Below are 13,197 nucleotides of genomic sequence, written 5' to 3' on the forward strand. Positions count from 1 at the left end.
GTGGCTATGCCAGCGAGGGACCCAGGGCGAGGGCTTGATGGCAGCGGTGACAAAGATCGGGGTCTTGCCCTTGGAGGCTGGCGGTGAGGAGGCGACCGGATCTGGAGCCGATTTTTTTCAAGGGGAGGTGGTCGGTGAGGACAACATGACATTCCAGGGCGCGCTGCGGCTTGTGCTTAAAATGGAGAGCCGCCATGGCTAGCAGATTGTCGGAAAATGGATAGGTAGGGGAAATGTAGGTGGTGTGACGTATGCATGAGAAAATCGTTCGAGCGATGAAGTACTGGAGCGAATGATTGCTCCATGATGGATTCGTGGGCAGAGGTGTGTGTGGAAATTTGCGCATGACGTCGCATAACTATTTTTGTGTCGCGTGCGTTTGCACCGGGGCGAACGTCGGATGTATAACATTTTCCTTTATAAATAATATCAAACGAGAACTCCTATTCTATCAATTTGCAGTTAAATTTCACATTTTGCTACATTTTGTTCTTATTTTAAACATTCTAGGCTAAAATAATAATAAGTCACTACAATCTATGCACACATACGTAACATAAACAGAGAAGGCTGGGGGGAGATGATAAAACAAATCGAAGAGAAAAATAAGGGTGGAGGAGAATAAGATTAACTAATCAATTCCTAACGAAGAAGATGGTGAGCTCCGGCCCGGTGGCGGTGCCCTCGGGATTGTACATGTAGTACGTCTCAGAGTCCTTGGATCCCACGACGCGGTCGAAGTGCCCGCGCATGTACGTGAGCTCGCCGTTGGCATGCGCGGCCACGTCGTCCGGCAGCACGCCGGCGCCCATGGACGTGGCGTACAGCAACCGCATCACCCGCTCGTCCTCCTCCGTTGCCTCCCGCCGAGACGCGTACCCCACGCTCTCGCCGTTCACCTCCGCCGACCAGGTCGGCTCGTCCAGCAGCCGCCGTTGCGCCGGCGACGCTTCGCCCGCGTGCTGATGCTGGTACTGCTGCAGCTTGTCGCACTCGAGCGTGACGCGCACCATGCCGGCCGCGCTGACGTCCTGGATAAACTTGGCCGTCGGCACGCACATCTCCAGCAGCAATCCCGGCGGGCTGTCCGGGCTGTCGTGGAAGGCAATGGTGATGCGCGACCGCCGGCGGCCGTACAGCGTCCCCGTGGTGCGCGTGGAGCCATGGAACTGGTTCCTGACGAGGCTGGCACCGTTGAGGCTCGGGAGGTGGGGCAGCGACGGCATCCCACGGCAGGACGGTGCCGGGAGAATTGGGAACGAACGGAACGGGGCGCGCACCGAACGCATGAGGCGGGCGGGGCGGGACCGGTGCTTCCCGTGCGGGTGCTTCTGCGGCGGCGGCGGGGGAGGCGGGTGCCGGAAGACGGGGATGTCGGTGGCCGGCTCGGGCCATGGACTTGGGATGGATGTGGCGCCGAGGAAGACTGGCTCGGCGGTCGCGGTGGGTCGTCGCGGAGGCTGTGTCATGTGGTGGTCGGCGCTGCCAGCGGCAGCGCGACGGTCTGGCGGGGTGCGAGGATGGTGGCGCGGCGGCGGCGATGGTGGGTGGGCATGTGGGGGGAAAAGAGACGTGCGGTTGGGGAGGGACGCCTTGAATAGGCTTGGCGCCAACGGGTCTATTGGCCCTGCGTGAAAATAGCTGGCGCCTGTAAATGTTGTTTTGCTTAGACTTTCTCACTTGAGCCCGAATAACAGAAGACAGTTAATCGGGGCACTCCAGTGCAATCTTGAAAGTGGGCCGGTCGCACCGCAGCCGCACGATTAGCGTGTCGTCAACCGCCTGATTGTCCCTCGTTGACTTTGTCTTCCACCATCGCGAGATCCTCAAAATTCCCCCCTTCTCTGCTAGTAGTTCCTGCACCACCGCTCGTCCCCGTCGGTTGCAGACCTCGCAACAGGTCGCGCCTCGCCCCCCTTTAGATCGCAGTTCGCCGCCTCCGCCTCGCCGGCGGTCGTCGCTCCAACAGGACGTCGTCGCTCCTCGTTTCAAAAACAACACAAAAGACAACAGACGCATCTCATGTTTCACCACCTAGCCTCGCCGTCTCCATAGCGCGCCTGTCGCAGCACCACCGTGCTGCCGGCCGCAGCTCACGCCGTCGTCTGCTCATACCATTGGCATTCCCCTGGTTGAAGCTTTTTCCACATGTGGAAGCTTTTTCGTCATTGCCGCCTGAAGCTTTTCCTCCCCCTGGTTGAAGCTTTTCCATCACTGCTTGAAGCTTTTTTCACCATTGAAGCTTATTCCTCGCGGTGGAAGATTTTTCCTCAAGCCACTTGAATCTTTTCCTCTAGCTGGATGAAGCTTTTACACAGCCGGTTGAAGCTTTTTCCAAAATGGTTGAAGCATTTTCTCTCCGGTGGAAGCTTTTTTCCCATGCCGCCTTGAAGCTTTTTCCATAGCCGACACTTACTAGTTCCAGCAAAATAAAATGCCGCTTGTAGCTCACGTATGCACCGGTTGTAGCATTTTTTTTCTCTGGTTCTGGCCATGGTCGTGCTTCCGCCCCCGCCTCCGGCCGTCACCGTGGTGCCGGCGCTGGCGCCGGCAGCTGCCCTTGCAGGGTCGGTAGGGCATCCTGGGCCCGCACCCCCATCCTGCTGGGGAGCCATAGGGCCCCGCCACGTCCGCGCATATCTACTCCTACGCTGGTCGGCCCCATTGCTACGCTCCAAAATGCTTTGGTCGTCAGCACTGCGCCCACCTTGTAAGCCGCGTCGGTCCTGCAACGGCTCTTGACCGCGCCCCCACCTTAGTCTCAACCACTCGTTGTTGAACCGTTTTCTAACCCCGCGTCCCCTCCCTTGGGGCCAAACATGCGCGCCCCACCAACCCCGATTGGTGGTGCGCAGAGCGACAATCTCGATGGATCCCTTCGCGTGCCAGACCTGCCACCGTCCCTCCTGGCACTGTGGCCCTTGCTGCGAGCGGACAGGCTCGGGTTGCACTTCCGGCAATGGCATGCAATCTGCGGTGCCAGTTTCCAATACCATATCATCCTCGACTGGCACGCTGCCAGCTGCTGCCCAGTCCACCACCCCCCCTCTGACCCGATTAACCCCACCCTCACCCCCACTTTCGACGTGCTACCCCAGGGAATCCCAGGCTCTTTGCCGGGGCACATGCATGGAAAGGCTGTTATGCCCGATGCGGTCGTGACGCGTGGCGATGGATGCGAGGAAACCATGCAGCCCTCACATACCCCGCTGGATGCGCAGACTACCTCAGGCGAGCCTCTGTCTGCACATCTCCAGCTGCAGGGCTTCCTAGACAGCATCAGGGCGCCGATCGCCCCCATTCTCACCACCCCGGCAGCCCGCCGGTGTTGCCTAGATATGCCATTGAACTTTACTCCTAGGCGTATTAAGGCCAACTCCACCGCGCGACCCCATCCTGTCCACCCCCGTCCGTTTGGGGTAAAACGAACAAACCAGACGGCCCAGCGCGCGGGCGCAAACGGACTTTTTGTCCGTTTTTTGTCCGCTTTCGACCCATCCCCGGCCCAAGTTTGCGCCGGTTTTGGGGTGAAACGGACAGCGCGCGGACGGGCGGGACGCGCGTGCTTGTCCTCCCCTGGCCCGCCTGTCGGTGGAAGAAACCAAACACCCCCCACGCCCCATTTGGCGCCATTTCCCCAAACCCTCCCACGTCCCTCCCGCCGCCCCTCTCTCCCCCGTCCATGGCCGACGCCCCGCCGAATTCCGGCGGCCTGGCCGTCGACCCGCCCAGAAAGGTGAAGAAGAAGGCGGCCAAGGCGCCAAGGAAGCCGCGGTCGGAGTGCACGCCGGAGGAGATCGCCAAGTTGGACGTGGAATCGGCGAAGAGGAGGGAACGAAGAGCGGTCCTCAAGGTCAATGCCGCCGCGGCCAAGTTCGCCGCCCAGCGCGATGCGATGGAGGCCACGCGGCGCAAGGCCGCGGTCGACGAGAAGGAGGACCTCGTCAACAAAGCGCACGCCCTCCTCATGTTTGGCATGGGCCGTCCGGCCGTTTCCCTGCAGCGGCCGTCGGCCCGGCGAGCACAGACTCGTCGGTCCCCGGCCTCCGCACTGCCAGTCGCCGACGCCCTGGACCACGCCCATGACGCCCGGCTTTCCTCCGCCAAGGCACGACGGCCAGACCCATTTCTCGGGGTCGTCAAACGTTGGCTTGTTCGCGCCGTCCACACCGCGTCCCGCGGCCGTCATCGACCTCAACGTCACGCGTGGGTCCAGTAGCAGCGGCCGTCCGTCCGTCGAGATGCAAAGAAGGCAAGCACGGGCACCGTTCACGGGCACCATGTCGGCCCCCCATGTCTTGTTTGACGGAATGCCAACACCAACGCCACCGGTAGACGACCCCTACTACAACCAGTACATGGAGGATGTGATCTTCGGGGGTGGGCAGGGCCATGACTACGACCCCGACGAGACCCAAGTCAGGATGGCCGCGCCCAGTACGTCCCCGATGAAGACGCCGACGAACGTGCTGACTACGACCATGGTGACTCATGGCATGAATACGATGACATCTATGTCGAAGGTGATGGTGATGAAGAAGAAGGCAATGACGTTGATATTAGTGGCAAGCCATTGTTCATCGACGAGCTCACCCAAAGAGCGGAAGCACAAAAGAAGAGGAAGAGCATTCGCACGGGTTCATATACACAAGATGAGGACAAGTTGATTTTCCAAGCTTGGATGGATATTAGCCAAGATCCGAGGACCGGCGCGCAACAAAAGGGCATTGTTTTTTCGACGAGAGTCCACAAAACATTCCATGAAAGGAAGATGTTTGAGCCCTACCAAATTACAAGCAACCGTGGCATCGGCTCGATTCAAAAGAGGTGGTTGTTCATCCAACAAGAGTGCAACAAGTATTGCGCCGCATTTGAGAGCGTTGAAGCATAGCCCGTGAGTGGTCTCGGCTTTGGGGGCATGGTATGCTCTCCTCTTCCTTGTCCTTTCCTTGCTACGGCCATGAGACTTCGGCCTTGTATATGTTTGCATGTTCACTTGTTGTTGATCATGTGGTGTAGGCATTTCAATCTTTGGAGGCATTCAAGGCCCGGCACAATGACAAGCCATTCACTCTTACGCATTGTTGGACGATCATTAGCAATTGCCCTAAGTTCAAGGACCAATACCGTGAACTTCAAAGGAAGAGAGGATTGAAGACGGCCAAGTTCGCCGGAGGTGGAGATGGCGAGGCGTTGAAGAGGCCGAGGGGCAAGACCAACTCCAAGGTTGACGACATACATGATGCCTCATCCATGGCATTGCATGACACTTTTCATGGCATGATGTCTCACAAGGATGTGAGCGATGAGAAGAAGCGGCAGAGCAAGGACGAGCAAATGAAGCAATACCTAGACCTTCAAAGGAAGAAGCTTGAGATGGAGGAGGCGGCCAAGAGGAGGAAGATCGACATGGAGGAGGCGGCCCGGCAAAGGCAGCTCGACATGGAGGAGGCGGCCCGACAAAGGCAGCTCGACATCGAGGCCGACAACGTCAAGGCCAGGCAGAGGCAGCTCGACATCGAGGCCACCAATGCCGCCACCAAAGCGAAGGAGGTGGCCCTTGCGATCATGAGCGTGGACTTGTCGAAGATGAGCGAGAAGACGAGGGCCTGGCTCGAGGCCAGGCAGAAGAAGATGCTCGACGCCGAAGGCCTAAACTAGGTCGTCCGGTCGGCCGTGGCCGTTCTTTTTGGAGGCTGGTGTTGGGGATATAACTATTAGGTATGACCCGCCCAGGAGGGGCCGGATTATACCTATGGCGATTCATGAAGCCCAAGATAGCTCTGGAAGATGGCGGTTCAGATAAGGGCCCAAAGCCCAAAGGCGAGTTAAGGCCCGTAGAGATAAACTGCCATATGTACATAACTTGTATTGTAAGGCAGGGATATTTAGAGACCGAGCCAGACACTGTTTATGAGCCGGTCGGGATTCTGTGAGCCGCTGGGCGTCGACCTTCGTATATAAAGGGACGACCCGGCGGCGGTTCAGGGCAAGGAAGATCAGATCGAAAGCTAGGTCAAGAGGATTCGCTCCCTAGTAATCAAAACATAAGCAATACCACCTCAAACTGGATTAGGCCTTTACCTTCACCGCAAGGGGCCGAACCTGTATAAACTCTCATGTCCTTTGTCCCGTTTTAACCCCTTTAAGCTTCCTAGTTGCAATGGCTCCACGCCTAAGTCCTTTCGCTAGGACATCTGTCGTGACAATTCCACGACAGTTGGCGCCCACCGTGGGGCCTGCGCACGATGGATTTGAGTTCTTGAAGGGCAGCTTCGAAGGGCTCAAGGGATACGCTGTGGGCCGGATGACCAAGAGTCGTCGCGGCAAGCTCTACATCGACGACGCAGGCTGGGGCCCCGACGCCGGCTCAATCGAGTATGGGTACCGGGTCCCCTTTGGTGGAATTCACGTCTTCATCGGCCGGGTCGGTGAGCCGGGCCCTGAGCCAGACATCTGCACCGACATCGTCGAGACGGCTCAGCGTGCAAGACCTGCCTAGGCTCAATCCGCCATGAAGCGTGCCTTCGTGGGATGCATCCATGGAGGAGAATTTTCTGAAGGATCTGTGTCTGGCGGTGAGACGACCATCTACTCTGATGGTGAGTCGTCCACAGGTGAAACAGATTCGTTGTATCAACTGCAAGACGGTGGGCTTGGGGGCTGTTCCGATGGCAGCAGTATTCCGGACCCCTTTGAGCCGCCGAGCAGAGTGGGGATCTTCATGGCTGGCACGCAACCCATTCAAAACTCTACGGCTGCGGCAGCGATAACCTCTGGGTCAGCGGCAGCTGGGGTAGGAGGCTCTGCGCGCCCGCCGGCTCAGGTGCTGATGGATCTCATGGATAGGATGACAGCCCTGATAACCGCCGTGGTTCATCCGGCAGATAAGGCTCAACATGATGCAGAAGTGGCACAGTTACATGAGGAGGTAGCACAAGCCAAGGAAAACCCAGCAGCGGAGGATGTCAGGATGGCCACAGAGCAGGCGGCTTTGGATGCTCAAGCTCAGCAGATTCAATCAGAGGCTTTCCAGCTTACAATGGATCTGAACGCTTCAAATGAGGTCATGAGGAGAAGGCACCAGAAGGCTCAATCCCGTCTGCCTCCGACTTATGATCCTAGAAACCTCTTCCGCACACCCGGTGCAGGCCCCAATAACCCGCCGGAGGTAAACTGGGTTGCAACGCCCAGGGCTGGGACGCCGGTTCAACCATGGGTGATGGAACCTCCTCGTATGAATACTGTTCCACCTCATTATGTACCAACACCACCAGGTCATTATTCTAACCCTTTGGAGCACATGATCGCTGTGGAGGCACGATTGGCGGCTCTCTCGGTGGAGGGCGACTCTCCGGCAGCGATTGAAACACGAAGGGTCAGAGAACTTCTTCAGACGGCTCTGGCGCAGCAGGAGGCATACTCTTATAGTCGAGACAGGATTCACTCAACCCCTCGCCCAAGCCGGAGCCCAAGTTATAGCAGGCATATAGATTCAGCAGCCGTTTCAAGCAACGCTCGGCGCCATGACTAGCTGCGCGGGCATGACCCGGCACGTGATGGAGCTCTTAACTTGGTTGATCAGGATAGGATACACCAAGAGGCTGAGCGGGCGGCTCAGCAGACGGCTAAGCAGGCGGTTCAGCGGGCAGCTTACCAGTCTTTTCCGGTTTATCCGACGATTTCTATTGAGGCAGGCGTGACCACGAGGACTGGAGGTGTCCCTTGCTTGGTGCCGGCTCTGCGTAATGAGCGTTTGCCCAAGGATTTCAAGGGCCTTCGAAAGGTGCCTAATTATACGGCCAATTTACAGCCCGAGGCATGGATTGAAAGCTATGAGATGGCCATGGAACTACTGGAGGTCGGTGATGCTGCAATGGCCAAGTACTTCACCATGATGTGGGATGGAACGGCCCGCACTTGGTTAAAGGGGCTGCCACCTAATTCCATTGGTTCATGGGTAGAGTTAAAGGCCCGGTTTATTCAGAACTTCAAAGACACATGCAAGCAGCCCATGCCAATTGTTGATCTGACTAATTGCAAGCAAGAGGAGGGTGAGTCCACAACCCATTGGGTGCGCCGGGTCAAAGCCGTAATACATTCATCTGATAAGATGGATGCCGGTTCTGCAGTCTTAATGTTGGAGAAAAATTGCCGTTTTACGCCTCTGAAACAGAAGCTGGGGTGGCTCAAGCGCGATTGTAATGACATGGGCCAGCTAATGGCGGCTCTAGTCAAATACGCCGACTTTGATAGTGCCAAGGATCTCGAGTCTGACGATGAGAAGATAGGGAAGGGAAAGAAGAACGGCAATGCCAAGGGTCAACAACATAACCCGGCGAATCAAGGAGGCAATAACAAACGTAAGGCTGACGGTAGCTTAGAGTTTGTGGCTAACACCAATGCGCAGGGCAACAATCAACGATGTAAGGGGAGACCACCTCCTCGATCCAGAAGGCCAGATCCCACTCTTGAGCAGTTGCTAAATGAGCCCTGTCCAAGGCACGGTACTCGGGAGAAGCCGACCACTCACGTATGGAAGGACTGTACGATCATGAGGGCTTTCAAGAACTCTAACATGTTCGACGGTAATCATGGGCCGGGCGTAGACTCAGGTGGCGGCTGTTTTCATGGCCCGGGCGGCGGTTCAAATTCCAACTTTCAAGGCTCTCAAGGAAATCAAGGTGGTTATAATCAGCAATCTGGCCAAGGAGGTCAGCAGCAGCAGCAGTCTACATATGAGAGCAATCCAAAGCAGCTGAATAGTGGACAGTATCATGTGTTCATCACCAGTTTGTGCAAACGGGACCAGAAGCTTCATAAGAGGGCTGTGAACGCTGTTGAGCCATCAGTTCCTTGGTATTTAAGATGGTCTGAGCAGCCTATTATATGAAGCAGGGAAGATCACCCTCCCCGGGTTGACAATCCGGGTCATCTGGCCTTGGTGGTGGCACCTCAGGTTGGTGGATATAAATTCACTAAGGTGCTCATGGGCGGAGGCAGTATCATCAACATCCTCTATTATGAGACTTTCCGTCGCATGGGGTTGACTGATAAAAATCTTAAGACATCCAACACTGTTTTCCATGGAGTGGTGCCTGGTAAGTCGGCGTACCCTGTGGGTAAGATTGAACTGGAAGTAGCCTTTGGAGATGAGCATGATTCTAGGGCTGAGAAGTTAACTTTTGAGGTGGTCAAAATCAAGAGCCCGTATCACACCCTGTTTGGACGGCCGGCTTATGCCAAGTTCATGGCACGGCTGTGTTACGTTTATCTACAGCTCAAGATGCCGGGTTATAAGGGCGCCATCACATTGCATGGAAGTCGGAAGATAGCCTTGGAATGTGAGGAAGGTGATGCTGCTTACGCTGAATCTGTTTGTGCAACAAAGGAATTGAAGTTCTACAAGGACAATGTTGACCCGGTGGACATGACGTCTTTGAAGAAGCCAACCACAGAACATGAGCCGGTGCTGAAGTTTAAGTCGGCTGATGAAACCAAGCTTGTTGATTTTGTTCCAGGCGACTCATCTAAGCAATTCAGTATCAGTGCTAATTTGGATCCCAAATAGGAAAGCGCGCTCATCGAGTTCATCCGTGAGAACCGGGACATCTTCGCATGGAAACCTTCTGACATGCCGGGTGTACCGAGAGAACTCGCTGAGCACACTCTCAATATTGATCCAAAGTTTAAGCCAGTCAGGCAGTTTCTTCAGCGGTTCAATGAGGAGAGGCGTAAGGCCATTGGTGAGGAAGTGGCTCGGCTCTTGGCGGCCGGGTTCATTATTGAAGTTTTTCATCCAGAGTGGTTGGCTAACCCGGTGCTTGTGCTTAAAAAGAATGACACCTGGGGTATGTGTGTGGATTACACGGATTTAAATAAGGCTTGTCCGGCTGATCCTTTCGCTCTCCCTCGTATTGATCAAATCATTGATGCTACGGCGGGTTGTGAGCGTTTGAGTTTTTTGGATGCTTATCCTGGTTATCATCAGATCAAGATGGCAGTTAAGGACCAGGAGAAGACGGCTTTTATTACTCCATTTGAAGCCTTCTGCTATGTGTCTATGCCTTTTGGGCTTAAGAGTGCCCAGGCGACTTATCAGCGATGTGTGCAGAATTGTCTCCACAGTCAGATTGGGCGCAATGTTCATGCTTATGTGGACGACATTGTGGTGAAGTCCAGAGAGAAGGAGACCTTGATAGATGATCTGAAGGAAACCTTTGATAACCTCCGGGTCTACAAGATGATGCTTAACCCGACCAAGTGTGTTTTTGGAGTGCCACCAGGCAAGCTTTTGGGTTTTCTGGTTTCTAACAGAGGCATCGAGGCTAACCCGGAGAAGATCAAGGCAATCACTTCTTTGGCTAAGCCGGCGTGTATCAATGATATTCAGCGTTTGGCGGGTCGTATTGCTGCTTTAAGCCGGTTCATAAGCCAGTTAGGTGAGAAGGCCATACCGCTGTATCAAATGATGAAAAAGACAGACGACTTTGTCTGGAGTGATGCTGCTAACGCTGCCTTTGAAGATTTGAAGAGATAGCTCGCTGAGCCGCCGGTCCTTGCTGCTCCTATTGATAAGGAGCCATTATTGTTATATGTGGCTGCTAACACACGTGCCGTCGGTGTGGCCATTGTCGTAGAGCGCAAGGAGGCGGGCAAGGAATATCCGGTTCAATGGCCGGTTTACTACGTCAGTGAGGTGCTTATCGAGTCCAAGCAAAGATATCCACACTGGCAGAAGCTAGTTTATGGGGGTGTTCCTGGCAAGCCGGAAACTTAAGCAGTATTTTCAGGGTCATCCCATCACTGTGGTAAGTTCTGCTCCTTTACGAGATATCATTCAAAATAGAGAAGCCACAGGATGAGTCGCCAAGTGGGCCATTGAACTTGGGCCTCATGGTTTAAAGTATGTGCCACGCACTGCTATCAAGTCTCAAGCACTGGTGGACTTCATCAACGATTGTACAGAGCTGCAGATGCCTGAAGAGAAGCCGAACAACACATATTGGACTATTCATTTTACGGGTCCAGGCAATTGGAGGGCTCAGGGGCTAGAGTTGTTTTAGCTTCCCCTCAAGGTGACAAATTTTGTTATGTGCTACGGTTGATGTTTCCCTGTACTAACAATGCAGCTGAGTATGAGGCCTTGCTCCATGGTCTTCGGATGGCTAAGGAGATGAGCTTAAGCCGGGTACGGTGCTTTGGCGACTCAGATTTGGTGGCTCAACAAGTATCAGGCAAGTGGGATTCCGAGGATCCTCTCATGGCGGCTTATCGTCGTGAAGTTGATGCCATTGCTAGACATTTCAAGGGTTACCAAGTGGAGCACATTGATCGCAGAAAGAATGAGGCGGCTGATGCTTTGAGCCGGCTGGGGTCTCAGCGTAAGCCGGTGCCGCCTAACACTTTCTTAGATATTCTGCATAACCCTTCTGTCAAGTTGCCTACAGAGGAAGACTTGGCTGTTCCAGACCGGAAGTTCAATTGGTTGCGGCTCTTCACGTCATCCCAGACTGGACAGTACCATATTTGGCTTATATGACCCGGGGCGAGTTGCCTGAGGATGAAACCTTGGCTAGACAGATAACCCGACGGTCTAAGTCAATGACAATTGCCAATGGTGAGTTGCATCATCGCAGTGTCACGGGGGCGTTTCTACGCTGTGTTTCTCCTGAGGAAGGTCAAGAAATTCTTCGTGAAATCCATGAAGGAGATTGTGGCCATCATGCCGGTTCAAAGTCCCTTGTGGCCAAAGCTTTCTGTCATGGATTTTATTGGCTGACGGCTCACGCTGATGCGGAGGACTTGGTTAGTAAATGTGATGGTTGCCAGAAATTCTCACGACGGGCTCACATGCCGGCTCAAGAATTGAGGATGATTCCAATTACTTGGCCGTTTGCAGTCTGGGGGCTCGACATGGTTGGGCCTTTCAAAAGGTCCAAAGATAAAAAGACTCGCCTTCTAGTGGTGGTTGACAAATTCACGAAGTGGGTTGAGGCAGAGCCGGTTAGTAAGTGTGACGCAGCCACGGCGGTTCAATTCATGAAAAAGGTGATCTTTCGTTTTGGCTTTCCACACAGCATTATAACTGATAACGGTACTAATCTGTCCAAGGGCGCCATGGAGGAGTTCTGTCAACGTGAGCATATCCGGCTTGATGTTTCATCAGTAGCTCACCCCCAATCCAATGGTTAAGCTGAAAGAGCCAATCAGGAAATTTTGAAAGGCATCAAGCCCCAGCTTCTGGTTCCTTTACAATGGACGTCGGGTTGTTGGGTGGAGGAGTTGCCCTCTGTGATATGGAGCATCAATACTACCCCTAACTGGTCTACGGGTTATACGCCTTTCTTCATGGTTTACGAAGCAGAGGCGGTTCTACCTAGTGACATTCGTCATGACTCGCCCCGTGTGGCGGCTTACATTGAAGCGGATAACGAACAAGCCCGTCAGGATGCACTTGACCTGTTAGATGAAAAGCGTGACTTGGCAGCAGCTCGCTTGGCGATTTACCAACATGACCTGCGCCGTTATCACAGCCGCCGAGTTAAGTCCAGAACCTTTCAAGAAGGTGACTTGGTGCTCCGGCTCATCCAGGATCAAACTGATGCACACAAGTTATCACCACCTTGGGAAGGGCCTTTTGTGGTCATCAAGAACTTGAACAATGGGTCATACTACCTTATCGATGTTCAAGAGCACAAAGACTCACGTAAATCGGATGAGGAGACCCGCCGGCCATGGAATATCGCTCATCTTCAGCCTTACTATACTTGAGCCACCGGCTCTCATGATGTACATATTTTGACGATGTATATATTATGATAAGTAATAAAGCAGGACCTCTGTCCTTTTCATCCTCAATGATCATATGTCTTCATCATCATAAATTTAAAACGACCAACTGGGGGCTGATCATATTCAAATCCAGCTTAACCCTTTGGTCCGGCTCATGATCGTATTCGAATCTAGCCATTAAACCTCATGATCACAAGGGGGATTCCTATTCAAACATAGGTCGTATTCGAACCAAAGAGAACATAGCTGTCGGTACCCTCTTGATTGGCACAATGCCAAACTCACTAGGGGGCTTCTTGATCGTATTCGAATCATAGCTTAACCCCTTTTGGGTCCGACTTTGATTGTATTCGAATCAGAGTCGTTAAAAAACTCTCAAGGTCATTTGGGGGCTTCCTGTTC

General features: G+C 54.1%; 1 protein-coding gene across 1 annotated transcript; it reads right to left on the minus strand.

The window, feature by feature from the left end:
- Positions 1-484: 484 nt before the first annotated feature.
- LOC109760986 (protein MIZU-KUSSEI 1) lies at positions 485-2,018 on the minus strand. Its single transcript, XM_020319769.4, has one exon. The coding sequence runs from the start codon at positions 1,467-1,469 to the stop codon at positions 636-638; it is 834 nt and encodes a 277-aa protein (XP_020175358.1). The 5' UTR covers positions 1,470-2,018; the 3' UTR covers positions 485-635.
- Between the last annotated feature and the right edge of the window lie 11,179 nt (positions 2,019-13,197).

The sequence above is a fragment of the Aegilops tauschii genome, chromosome 3 (assembly GCF_002575655.3).
Source record: "Aegilops tauschii subsp. strangulata cultivar AL8/78 chromosome 3, Aet v6.0, whole genome shotgun sequence".
Taxonomy (NCBI): Eukaryota; Viridiplantae; Streptophyta; class Magnoliopsida; order Poales; family Poaceae; genus Aegilops; species Aegilops tauschii.